Source organism: Cordyceps militaris (genome assembly GCF_000225605.1).
Source record: "Cordyceps militaris CM01 unplaced genomic scaffold CCM_S00003, whole genome shotgun sequence".
Taxonomy (NCBI): Eukaryota; Fungi; Ascomycota; class Sordariomycetes; order Hypocreales; family Cordycipitaceae; genus Cordyceps; species Cordyceps militaris.
This window is the reverse complement of record NW_006271971.1, coordinates 2,710,838-2,723,220: the sequence shown is the minus strand read 5'-3', so window position 1 is coordinate 2,723,220 and position 12,383 is coordinate 2,710,838. Positions and strand designations below refer to the sequence as shown.

The 12,383-nt window shown below is 54.9% G+C and overlaps 3 protein-coding genes across 3 annotated transcripts; 2 read left to right on the top strand and 1 right to left on the bottom strand.

Annotated features, from left to right (window-relative positions):
• Positions 1 to 329: 329 nt before the first annotated feature.
• Positions 330 to 2,448, bottom strand: CCM_04484 (SH3 domain protein; the record flags this gene model as incomplete). The annotated part of the gene is made up of 5 exons (XM_006669632.1): positions 330 to 1,201; positions 1,252 to 1,324; positions 1,380 to 2,132; positions 2,184 to 2,344; positions 2,406 to 2,448. 5 exons carry the CDS (start codon positions 2,446 to 2,448, stop codon positions 330 to 332), a joined length of 1,902 nt encoding a protein of 633 aa, XP_006669695.1.
• Positions 2,449 to 5,178: 2,730 nt separating this feature from the next.
• Positions 5,179 to 8,111, top strand: CCM_04483 (autophagy protein Atg13, putative; the record flags this gene model as incomplete). The annotated part of the gene is made up of 3 exons (XM_006669631.1): positions 5,179 to 5,412; positions 5,468 to 5,563; positions 5,619 to 8,111. 3 exons carry the CDS (start codon positions 5,179 to 5,181, stop codon positions 8,109 to 8,111), a joined length of 2,823 nt encoding a protein of 940 aa, XP_006669694.1.
• A 1,025-nt stretch (positions 8,112 to 9,136) lies between these two features.
• On the top strand, positions 9,137 to 11,788 carry CCM_04482 (uncharacterized protein; the record flags this gene model as incomplete). The annotated part of the gene is made up of 2 exons (XM_006669630.1): positions 9,137 to 9,625; positions 9,698 to 11,788. The coding sequence occupies 2 exons, from the start codon at positions 9,137 to 9,139 to the stop codon at positions 11,786 to 11,788; spliced, it is 2,580 nt and encodes an 859-aa protein (XP_006669693.1).
• Between the last annotated feature and the right edge of the window lie 595 nt (positions 11,789 to 12,383).

Here is a 12,383-nt window from a genome sequence, read left to right as displayed (position 1 = left end):
CTGTTTTATGATTTGGTTGCAGCGATACCGGACACTCCTACTTTAATTCTAGAGATTTATGAACGATTCACAACACAAAGAGTAGCGAGTTCCGTGGTAACCGAAATGATATCATTAAATAATCCAGATTTCAAACAAAACGTGTCGCTAGCTAGCTAGTCGTAAAGTATGCTGCTACCGATTCTTTCTTGTCCTGTATACTTCCCATATCGCACTATCTTGCTTGCCAAGTAAGCCAATAACCACACAACCCATACAAACTGGGGTTTTTGTCACGCGTGGTCCAAGCAACCACGGATCGACTTTCTTCTCCCGTCAGTCTGGTCAGCTCAATAGCCACCAGGTTGGCGGTAATAGTCGTTGGGGCTGGGTGCGCTGGGACCATCGGGAGCGGAGGCTCCGGGCGGGACATATGGCTTATACTGAGGGGTAGTACTGGCCGGAGCACCGCCGCCAGGGACCTGCGGAGGCTGGCCGGCTGGCACAGGGGGCGGGGCCTGGTCAGGCGGCGCGTAGCTCTGGTAGTGAGGCTGCGAGGGTGCCTGCTGCTGATGTGCGGGCGGCAAGGCGGCGGCTTCGTCCTGGGGGTAGAAGCTGTTCGGGTTGTGCGGTGCAATGGGAGAGTCGTAGACCGAGGTGGCGAGCTCCTGCGCACCGTAGGTGCTCTGGGGCCGCTGCACGGGCTGAAGAGGTGGCGGCTGCTGGGTCTGCTGGGGCGGCGGGTGGTACAGTTGCTGAGGCTGGGGGGAGTAGGGTGTGTAGCTTTGGCCCTGAGGTGGAGGTGATGTGCTGTTGTTGGGCACGGGCGGTTGCGAGGAGGAGGGGATTCGCGGGGTCGGGTCGCGAGGGGGGTACTGCTGGGGAGTGGACGGCTGGTTCCCGGTCTGGGACGGCACCTCGGCTCCGCCTACATAAAAGGGGGCGCCGCTCGGTTGGCCACCAGGTGGGAAGCTGGGACCAGGAGAGGATGTATGGTAGCCGTGGTCTGGGCCAGCCGGGGGCGCGGAGTTGTAGTATTGATTGGGCTCCTGCGACGGGGGTGGCTGGCTGGGATAGCCTCCGGCCTGAGGGTAGCCTGAGCCGGGCCTCATGGCGTATTGCTGGTAGTTGTGCTGAGGGGGGTGCGCCATGGAGGACTCGAGGAGGGACTCGTAGTCGCGGCGTGCCTTGATGAACTTTTCATTGAGCTGCGTAAAATCGTCTGGAGAGTGTTAGCATATAAAAGCTGCTGCAGTCAAGAGCTTGGCGTACCTTTCTTCTGGGAATACTTCTCGATTAGCTTGATAAGCTTTGGGCGAATTGCCAAGGTTTGGTGATAGAGCTTCTATTAAATGTTAGCATATGAGAGCATTCCTGACTTGCTGGGTTGATGTTCTCACAGAGATCTCCTCGTTGTCTTCCTCCCGAGGACCCGTGTTAGAGGCGCTTAGCAAAGTCAAAAGCTTCTCCACATTCTTGATTTCTGCAAAGACCTCGGCTTCCATCTGTGCTTCTCTCTGTAACTCATCGGGGGTGGGATCCGTGAGCTTCTCGACATAGTTGAGGGGGAAGATACCAGTATTGCCCTTGAGAGAGCCGCGCCACCAGTCCTTGTATACACTTTCGAGCACAGCTATAACGTCGCCCTTTTTAAACTCCAGCTCACCCGGTTCGGAAGGCGCAAAGTCGAACAAGGCGCGCACTCGGCTAACGGTGGCGGCCGTGGTACCAGCGGGCACTGGTGGAGCTGGTGCAGCCTCGTCGTTGCCAGAAGAGCCAGGTTGGGCAGAGCTCGCGGATGCAACGGCCTTTTTGCGATCATCTTCTTGCAAACTCAGCTTTAGTGCCATCTGCAGCTCATCGTCCTCCTTTTGCCTGTCTGACGCAGTGAGACCCTGTTTTTGCGGCGCGCTGGGGGCTTGCAACGTGGGGTTGGTTTGCTTGAGTCGGTAGTAGGCGTCGTACATGATGCCAAGCTCGGCATCCTTGCTAAACATTTCGCTCCAGTCCTTCATCTTCTCCAAGATCTTTCCTTTGACTTGTTGATGTGTGTTTCGGTCGTTGGCGAGCTTGAGAAGGGCGTCGGTAAAGGCACGGCTGGAAACCTCGCGGTGCATGGGCTTTCCGCAGTTTTGGCAGAGCGCGTGTGCAAGCTAGATCATCTTTAGCATGTGCAGCAAAGAAAGATGCTCGGGGTTAGCTACCTCGAGTGTATATAGTTGCACATTGGCATTGCGATGCGCGAGACGCTTAATCATGCTCTGGACAGCTTCCTTCGGGCCTGTTTGGTCGCCGGTGGCCTTGTCGCATACCTCCATGATGGCGCCCCAATCCTCCGAGGTGAGGTTCTCGTCCGTCGCCTTGGCTGATAACATTTTAGCATGGATATGGCGGGCATGTGCAGTGCGGGTTGTCACACGACTTACCAACAGCATCGTCAAAAGGACCGACGGCCGCGGCTCGAAACATGGCTGCGGTGCTTGGGTCGAGAGGCAGGTGGGCGAGAGTCGGTGAAGGTGGTGGTCGGGCGGCAGGCGAAAGGCACTTTGGGGTATTCTGGAGTAGATTTTTTATTGGAAGCTGGTGTTGAGGATGCTACAGATGGGTCGAGTCGATGCAGAGCCCGTCACGGTGAATGGAGGAGGTGCAGTGGCGAGCTTGGTGGGCAGTGGGTGGACGTCAGCCACGGCCCAGCAGCAGGCGGACTGGAGCAAGTTCGTCATCAGGACGCGAAAGCTGGGCTGTGGCCCTCTGGGTCGAGTGGGGAAGCGCCTAGCCGGGCAGGTTGACAGACCTGTTGAGGGTTGGTCTGAGAGTCCAGCAACAGTGACAGTTGGCTGCTAAAGAAAAAATAAAAATTCGAGAAAATTCGTATACCTAAGTTACGTGTATAGAGTGCCTTATACAGGACAAAATACATGGTCCTTGGAGCGCTGTCTTTTTCTTGACCATCTCCCTGTACCTAGGTACGTACCTACCTGTAGGTACCTACCTACTCAAGTAGGCGCGTGACAGAATCGCCAGCAACAAGGAAAGCGGCAAGTCAAACGCTGTAAAAGACAGACAGGCCTTATCAAAAAACTCCAAGCAAAAACCAAGTAAAAACATAAAAATTGTGTTTGATCATTCAAAGAATAGCCCGAATGATTTGGTTTGCTTCCTCGTAGCTCTAGTTGGAGCCGGTGGGAGGCCTGAGCCGCCTCTCTAGCGTCCTCGGCCGCTATATCTATCACAGCACAGGCTCTGCAGCCACCTGGAATAAGTAAATTATCAAGGCGAGCCAAGAGGCGCCTTCACAGCCCTACAGGGCCGCGCGGCACACAGAAGCGAGGCTCACTGTCATCCAGAACTATAATCCGTGTCTGATAACACTGTGCTTCTTGGACAAGAATGCACAAAGTTATGGATGCCGAGTGGTGCGAAACGTTCAACTGGCTGGGCTCCTCAGATGTTGTGTTTGGGTAGACACCGCCACAATTTCATTTGAAATATGCAGAATAAATCATCGGCCAAAGCTTGACGGTTTTATATCAAAACGGGAGAAAACTGCATAGTGACCGTCTCACCGTCTCATTCCATAGGTACGGTACCCAGAGTCACCAACCACAGCTAGTTCAACAAACTGACAACCGACTGGCTGCACAGACATGAAATTGCCGAATTGCAGATCGCTCTGCACCTGTGGCCTGACAGCTGTTCTGCAATACGTGGCACAGACAAGACGAGAAGGCTCTCTTTGGATAACTAGCTGGTGGTGGCACACTCTCCATCCCAAGACGGGGCCACCCACGGTAACGGTAACACGACAGCTAGGCAGAAGCTGCAGCATCCTGGGCGGCTCATGTTTGGACGTGGCAGTCATTCACTGATTCATTCACGAGTTGGCTAGCTATTCGTGAATGAGGTTGGTGCAACTTGCAGCAGCACAGCGACCACAATCGCTCGAGACAAGCATGGTCTGGTCGATTGGTCAGGGCCAATGCCTCTTGGCCTCGTCTCCCCAGCATTCAAAGGCAACAAACAGCACGCACATATAATTCTCGACATCAAGGTAGCACAATCCAAACAGTGTGCCTAGATACGATCCGGCAGCCTAGAGCCAACCCCGTATTTCTTTTCATTCAACCTGCATGTCCCGGTCCCGGCCAGCACCCAGCCAGCGCCTGCGACCAGCGATTGCGGGTACCAGATACTGCATCGGGACCTGACTAGTGGGGCCTTCAACGGGCGCCAAAGAGGTATCAGCAGGCTGCGATTGGGTACAGGATACTTGCCGTGATGCGTCGCCCAGGCTGCTGTCTTAACTAATGGATGTACACCAACCAGGTACCTAGGGTAGTAGGTATCCACCCGCCTGGCCATGCGCCATGGCTCATCATGGGCCACCAGGACACGCCTAGCGCCGCTTGACTGACAGGTTGCCCTGCTCAAGCGATACCTGCTTGATCTACCATTCTCCCGCTAATCAGCAGGTACCGCGATAGCAGATGCGCCCCCAGCACCCGCTTCTTCTCCACGACTTTAGTTAGTACTCCGTAGCCCTGTGCCCATTGCGTTATCGACGCTGTCGTTCGAGTCACCTCTCCCATCAACCACCGACCGCTCTCTTCCTCCTCCCTCAGCTTCTTCTTGGCCTGCTTTGCCGTCTTTTCATCCTCATTCCTATCCTAGCAGCTTCCTTCCTCCCCTCTCCCTATCGCCAACCCTCTCCTGCGACGCCAGCCTATCACGAAAGCTATCCATCTCTCTATCCGATCCGCATCACGAGGTCCCTAGACCTGCCGCCACGAATGACCCGTCCTCGGACCCATCCCCCATCTCACATCGTCGCCAGACCCAAAGCCACTTGACAAGCTCGACCATCGTCCTTCCATCTCCGATACCTATACAAACTACTCCCTTCGCCGCACCCCGTCCTGAGGCTGTACTCGCACCACGTTCTGTCTTCTTGTGCACCGCTCTTGAGCGACCCTTGTGTCAGCTGCTGTCCGACCACCGGTGACTAGCTACTAGCCTGGCTCCTTGTCCATCTACCTGCTTCGCCCATAACGACAGTGGCTTGATATCACATCCATCCAAGACCATTACCGACTGTCAGTCAACGACGATGGAAGAGCGCACTTCTATCGCCTAATTGCCCCCCGACGCCACTCCCCTCCCCTTCCCAGTCCCCGTCCCCGAAGCCTTCTGTCTTACACGATGCACCAACAAGCCAGGATACCACAGAGGAAGGCCTCGTCCCCGGCACCATCACCACAACTTCCATCCTCTCGAAATGTATCCAACGCTGATGCTGGCATCGGCGGCGCTCGTTCCCGGGCGGCGTCTACCCTCTCCGTGAACCAGCCTTCATCAGCTCCAGCACCTAGCGAGGGCCCATCAGCTTCCAGCCTGCCCAGCGATTCTGTCAAGAAGCTGGATCAAATAGTGCAGGTGTGTTGAATGATGCAAAACCCACCCTGCTACTTCATTATTGACAATTCGGTAGAATTTTTACACCAAGGCTGCCGCATTAATTCTAGACTCAAGAATGAAGTTGCGGCCCATACGGAATTCTAGCGGAGCACCCAAGGTGAACAGATGGGTATGTACTGCCTCGTTTCTGCGCCATCTCTCACCATTGCTGACATTTGGTAAAGTATCAAATAGAGACGGACGAAATTGATGACTTTCGAGAAGAGCTCAGGACTTGGAAGACTTGTGGCAGTCTGGAAAACCTCCCACCTCCAATGGTCATCGAGGTGTATCTAGACGCGTCATCTCTCAAGGAAAGCCAAAGTCTTATCACTGTAGACGAGCATGGAAAACGCTGGGATGTCATGGAACAGCTCCAGTTGTCCCGATCAAGTGATAGCACGTCGCCCAACACATTCGACCGCAACACAGAAGTTGTGCTAGAACGTTGGACTGTGGAGTTGATACCGAACAACTCCCTACCAACTGACGACTTTGGCCCCATCCTCCCAACCATCTACAAAAAGGCCATTGTTTTCTTCAGATCCCTCTTTATTACCACAAGACTTGTACCAGCCTGGAAATTCACCAGCCAAGGAAGAGCAAAAGGCTGCGTCGCGGCTCTTACCCCCCGTTGCAGGATACTCATGCAGCGTCCAAGCAGGAACTCCCGAGACCTTCTAAGGACTCCCATCGACGGTAGGCCCGATCCAGTTACAGAATACATGTTTGGGGACTTGGACGTTCCCGCTGGTCGTCTAAGCACGTCTGTCACCTACAGAAACGAATGCAGCTTCAGAATCGATGATGCAGAGTCGCTGTTGAGCTCTAGATTCATGGGCATTGACGAAAACTACTTTAAGCCCTCAATACCACAAAGAGTGGACTCGCCAAGAGTCGCACAGCCCGAGGTTGGCTCGTTCCGAGATCATCGAAAACGGCCTAGCATAAGTGATGCTCATCAAACATATGGAAGTCTCTCAACGTTCCATGGCGATGGGGCTCTAGGAACGAGTCCTATCTCTGCGCTCAGATCTGTCAAGGTTCCTGGTTCTGACACGAGCTCGCCGCCAGCCTCGTTTCCGAAACAGTCCGACCTGGGTGCTCCCAACTCATTGCCCATTGGAAACCGGGGACAGTCTAGCCGCCATACAACCCGACCTGATGGATCTGCCAGGAGACCATCCATCTCGTTTCAACCATTCAAGGCTGGTTCCCTTTCAGGTTCCCCCGTCCCTCGATCTCTCGAACCAGAATCACCCGCATCGTTGCAAAGCCGGACCTCGGCTTTCCCGCAGATGCAGCCTAGGCAACGCACGTCACTAACAGCTGGCATGCCAGCGACCTTGCGAGGCGGACCTCCGCAGCCTACAGATATCCCCGTTGTTGGCTCACCACGTCCATCATCTTCCAATCGCTACAGCAGCAGCTTTACGCATCGCCGTAACCGCCCATCTATTAGTGGACCGAGTAAAGGAGGACCCGATGATGAGCAGGGCAGTAGTGGGAGACAGAGCCTTGCTTCTTCGGTGGCGCAACCCGGGTCCGGCCTGTTGGCTGAGCCTGACAACGCCAGTTCCGGGTCGTTGCCAGCTGAAGAAGATGATATCTCCGACTTCTTAAAGGTTCTGGACAGTAAAAAGACACTCAAGAGTTTTGAGCCAACGAAACGGGACTCAGCAACGAATAAGACTGTTGCACAGCTATCCAGGTTTCACCTAATGCGGGAGTCAAACAACGCCTTGGGAGATTCTATGACTTCGTCTGTGCAACTGCAGCGCTCGTCAAGTTCCTCGAGTCGGCAGCTCACAAGTGTGCCTGGAATGGTGGCGCCGGCATCAATGTCGCCATCTTCATCGTCGCCCGGCAAGCCTATCTCACCACATACCCCACACACGCCTGCCATTCCCTCTCGTCTCAGTGAAAACTCGATAGTCGATCACTCGGAAGGGCGCTCTCGAGCAGTTTCTCGAGCAACACGCCCCAGAGGTCCTTCAATTCCGGAAACAAGCCGCCAAAACACCATCACTCAGGAGGGCACTACTGCCATTGACATACCGTTGTCACCCCGTCTGGGTTCACACCAAAGACGATCAAGCTCAGTCGCGCAGCAAACCAGAGCAGCAGTTGACGATGAGGAAACGGACCTGGCTTTTGCAAATCGAAGCGTCAGCCTAGGAGCAGAGGACAGAGAGGCGCCGACTCTCAGCACACTTCTTGGCCGCCAAATGCAACTGGACAATGAGTCTACTGCTCGCGAAAGCCCGCCCAGCAGTCTCCGACCCGCGCCCGAGATTCGATCTGCGAGTGTATCGGTAGCAATGCTTCGTGGGTCCACAGAAGAAACGCCCCCCGACGGCTTGATCTCTGTCGCGCAGTCGTCGTCGCCGTTTCAACGCAAACGGTATACCGGAATGAACGCTGGTCGTGGACAGACACCGCCGCCGCATCACATGCAGGCAGCTCGAGGCAGCTACGCGGGTAGCTCTAGCAGCCGCCTCATCCGTGGTGATGATGAGTCGGTCGGCGACGAACCGCTCATGTTTACACTCTCGGAGATGGATGCACAGGGTCGTCGCAGCCTGGAGGAAGGACGGGGTAGTGTAAATACAGGAAGTAACACCGGCTCAGAGAGAGCCGTCTATGAGCCTCGCGGCACCACCAGAAGGGGCTGGTGAAAATTGAATTTGGAGATGGCGAAGCATGAAGAAAATGTACAAAGAAAACATATTTTTTTTCTCCACAGAGGCACACTTGGTATAGAAATAAACTGCATAATGATGACTTGTTGTTATAGTTTCAAAAAAAAAAAAACGCTTCTCTCCGTGGTTTACGTTGAGTATCTGGCGGTGTCGGCTGCAAGGAGCGGCCGCCGTTTGTCTGCACGCCGGCGTGCACGCACGTTTACACTTGGATGAGAAGCTATGAATTCATCTAAGCAGAAGAAGAAGAGTAAATATTAAAGCGTGGCTTTCCTCTCTTTTTCCACTCTCTTCGGCCGACTCGTATATCACTATAAATACACTCTTTCTCCATCATTCTTCAACTTGGTCCTCCCTCCTCCACCATCACTAGACAGACCTCTTCTTTCTCTCTTCCTCCTATTCCTCTCCTCTTCTCTTATACATTATCTTTTCTTCATAATCCCTTCTTCCACCACCACCAGATCTCTCTCGTCTTTTTCTTCTTCTCCTCCTCTTCTTCATCCATCTTCCTCCTTCATACTCCTCCTCCCTCTCCTCTTCCACCACCACCATACCTTTCTTTTCCTTCTCTTTCTCCTCTCCTTTCCTCTATCCTTCTTCACCTTCTTCTCCTTCTTCTTTGCCGTCACACACTTTCATCAACAACCCCATCTCGGCAGTTGGCTCTCTGCCTTTGCCTTTCACCTTAGCACGCCTCGCATTCCCGTGATACCACTATTTATCGACTTCAGGTATGTGCACATCCAGTCTGACTGCGCTCTTGCATCTTCCACTGCCGTCTCCATTGCATTCCAACACAGACCTTGGGTGTATGCTATCGTGTTGCTTCAATCTTTGGATTTCATCCGCGCTCATCTCACACCTCTCCTGCTCTCCTCTCGCTGCTTCAGACTCTTGTATCCCTGTGGCATACTAATCTGACATCTACCAGGAGTTTGAGAATCCCCGAGCGGCATACTTTCAATTGTGCTTGATTTCTGCGGCTTCCTGAGATCAGAATGGATATACGAGATGATGCTTCTGAGCACATGAATGGCGCTGATATCCATGACGGCCCACCGAACAATACGATTGACGATCTGTTTGAAGGACCACAAGAGGACCAATCTCGGGCTGGAAACGAGTCCGACCCCGAGGGCAATGCCAACCACATGCAAACTGGATCTGGTGATGACGGCTCAGAATCGAGATCCTCGGACGACGGAGAGGTCACAGAGAGTGGATCTGACAGCGACGATTCGCAGCCTGATGTCGATTTTACAGGAGACTGTTTCAAGTCGTGCGAACCGCCCTTTCGAAATAGGAGAGAGGCAGCATATCGGAGAAAGCAGAGAATTCAACGACTCAGGCATCGCAATGACAAATTGCGAACGCTAATAGTTCAACTCAGAGCAGCTCTGCGACTGGCAAGGAGAAACAATACCGACCTGAAATCAGAGCTCGGTCAATTGAGCAAGAGGTTGAAAAAACCTAGGAAAGTCAAAACAGTAAGTGAACTCAGCCATCACCGGGCAAAGACTGCACCAACATGAGATAAAGCTAACTACGGCACGGGGTAGACTTGGAGAGCCGAGCTGGCCAAATGGTTTTCCCAGAACTCGGACAGAATCAAGGCCTGGGACGATTACCAGAAGATTTACACATTGTCTTGCAGAGAGGAAAATTCCTCGCCGCAATACCTACATCCTCTGCTGAAACTCAGAGCGCCAACTGGCCCTGAACTAGAAGCAAAGGCCCGCGCCTCCTTCAAAGTGCCCGTCTCCTCCAAAGTGCCCGTCTCCTCCGAAGCGCCGGTGGCCCACGGATCCGGCCGAGGTCTTTTGGATCTTCCCACACCACTACTCGTGCAGATATGCAAGTACAGTGTTGTCTTTCCAGAGCTCGTGCACTTTGTTTCGCGTCTCGACCCGCATTGCGCCCCAGCTCCCAGCCAGGGCGCCGAAGTGGACAGAGAGGGCGCCGAAGTGGACAGAGAGGTCGCCGAAGTGGACAGAGAGGGAAAGAATCTGCGGTTGCTGCACCGCTTCCTGATCGGCACCGGCCCCTTTAGCCTCACTTGCGCAAAGAAACCAGAGGAGGATGTGATCGCTCTCCTCCAGGTGAGCAAGCAGCTCCGCTACATTGCCGGCAACCTGTTCTACAGCTGCAACGAGTTCTGCTTCTCGTCGCTCGGCGAGCTGGGCCGCTTCACGCGGACCATCGGCCCCTGGCTGCAGAGGATCCAGAGGATCCAGCTGCTGTGGACGGGCTCGCAGAATGTCAGCTACAAGATCAACGGCAAGGGCCGCTACGTGTCGCGCCGCACCGAGCCCCTTGGCTGCCTGCCCCAGGCGAAGCGTCTCAAGACACTCGGCATCTACCTGCGCGCCAGCCATCCGGACTACATGCGCCGCAAGCACGAGTGCCTTGGCAAGGTGCGCTTCGACAAGCGTCATACCATCAACCAGCCCAACTTTCGGCTGCACCGCGATATGCGCACCATCCAAGGCCACGACCAGCTGCGGTGTCTCCGCGGCCTGCACGCTGTTCAGTTCTGGGACTACGACATTTATCTCACGACGCTCAACATGAACATGTGTGTGCGAGACCACATGTTTGTGGTGCAGATGAACGATGAGATGTGCAAGCCAAAGGCCGTCGTGGAGAAGCATCTTTCAAAGTTCCGAAACCTGGCGCCTCTGACCATCGCATATCTGCCCACGGAAGAGGAGATGGAGGCTGTCGCCAAGGCAATCCGAATCAAGCCAGAAACAGGTGATGCCAGACCACGTGCGACGCCATTCAACGAGCGCAGCGGCGCAAATGGCAACAACCAAGGCCCTACCCGCGGCACCTTCGGACCCGGTCACGGACGGGGAGACGACGATGGTGACGACGACGACGACGACGACGACGACGACAACGACGACGGCGATGCTGGGCACCATGGTCCCAGTCCTAAACGTCACTGTGTGCTCCCCAACCGTTCAGCGTCCACGGCAACCCGCCCCCCGGCGGCAATCGACGCCGAGGACGATGTCATGGTCGATGATACGACTCCCGACGGAGAGCAGGGCAACGAGGACGCCGCCGACGGCGGCGCTTCTCTCAGCTCTCCGCCGCGCGCTGCCACTTCGGAGCCACGGCGCAGCGGAAGCCCGTCGCTTCTCATCGAGGGTGCGACATTCGCGCGGGACCCCGATCCGGGCCCATCACAGATGTCATACCGCTTCAGTCCCCCCGACGAGCCCGCGAGCCCGGGCCGTGAGCAACGTGAAGAGAGCAGTCTCTTTCTCGAAGACAACAGTGCGACACCAAGCGCGGCCAGTTCGGGTCGACCAGACGAGATGAGACGGAACCAAGCGGCCATGGCGGCGGCTCGTGACACCACCCCGCAGGGCCCGCCACCTCCGCAAGACTGGGAAAATGCAAAGTCGAGTGACGACGACGACGACGACGCGCCGGGGGGTGGTGTCCCTCTAACGAGATCGCGCAGGCACGGCGTGGACGATGGGCGGGATGCGCACAACGCCGATTCCGAGGAGGTACAAAAGAAGGAGGAAGAGATCTCGGATGAAGAGATCGAGAATGAAGAGGAGAATGATAACGGCGACGACGCTGAGGAGGATGACGAGGGGGGTGCCGGTGGCGACGAAGGAGGAGACGAATAGGTATCTCTGGGTATTGGGAACTGGCAAGTATCTGGAATGGATTTCACGATTTTCTCTCTTCGATTTCTCTTCGATTTCTCCTCTGGTTATTTTATCATTCTCTCCAATAGCTTCTGTTTTTCATCTTGGAGCCATCTCTGCCTTTTTTTGCTCTTCATTTTCACGATATTTTGCTTGCCATGGAGCACAGGAACAATTTTGCAAAAGCAACGTATCATTTGAGGTTTTGAATTTATAGCTACATCAGGCGTTTTAACAAATCATTGACACATCATCTCCCCCCTGATCTGCCCTCCGATGTGAACTACAACAAACAACCTCTGCACCGCCAACTCCCCATTTCTTCGTCAACCCTCCTCGTTGACTTCCTCAACCCCCCCCCCTCTCTCCTCCTCTCCTCCCAGAATCCCTTTCCATAACTGACCAGAATCTCCTCTCCCTTTCTGATGCCCTCCGCACCACGACCTCCACCCAGCACCCAGACGCCGACGCAGACCTCGCCCCAGCGCTCGCAAAACGCCGGGCGGAACTCGGCGTTGGCGCGCGGCGGCCCGACGCCGCGGTAGTCGTTGACGAAGCGCGCCTCGTTGCCCGC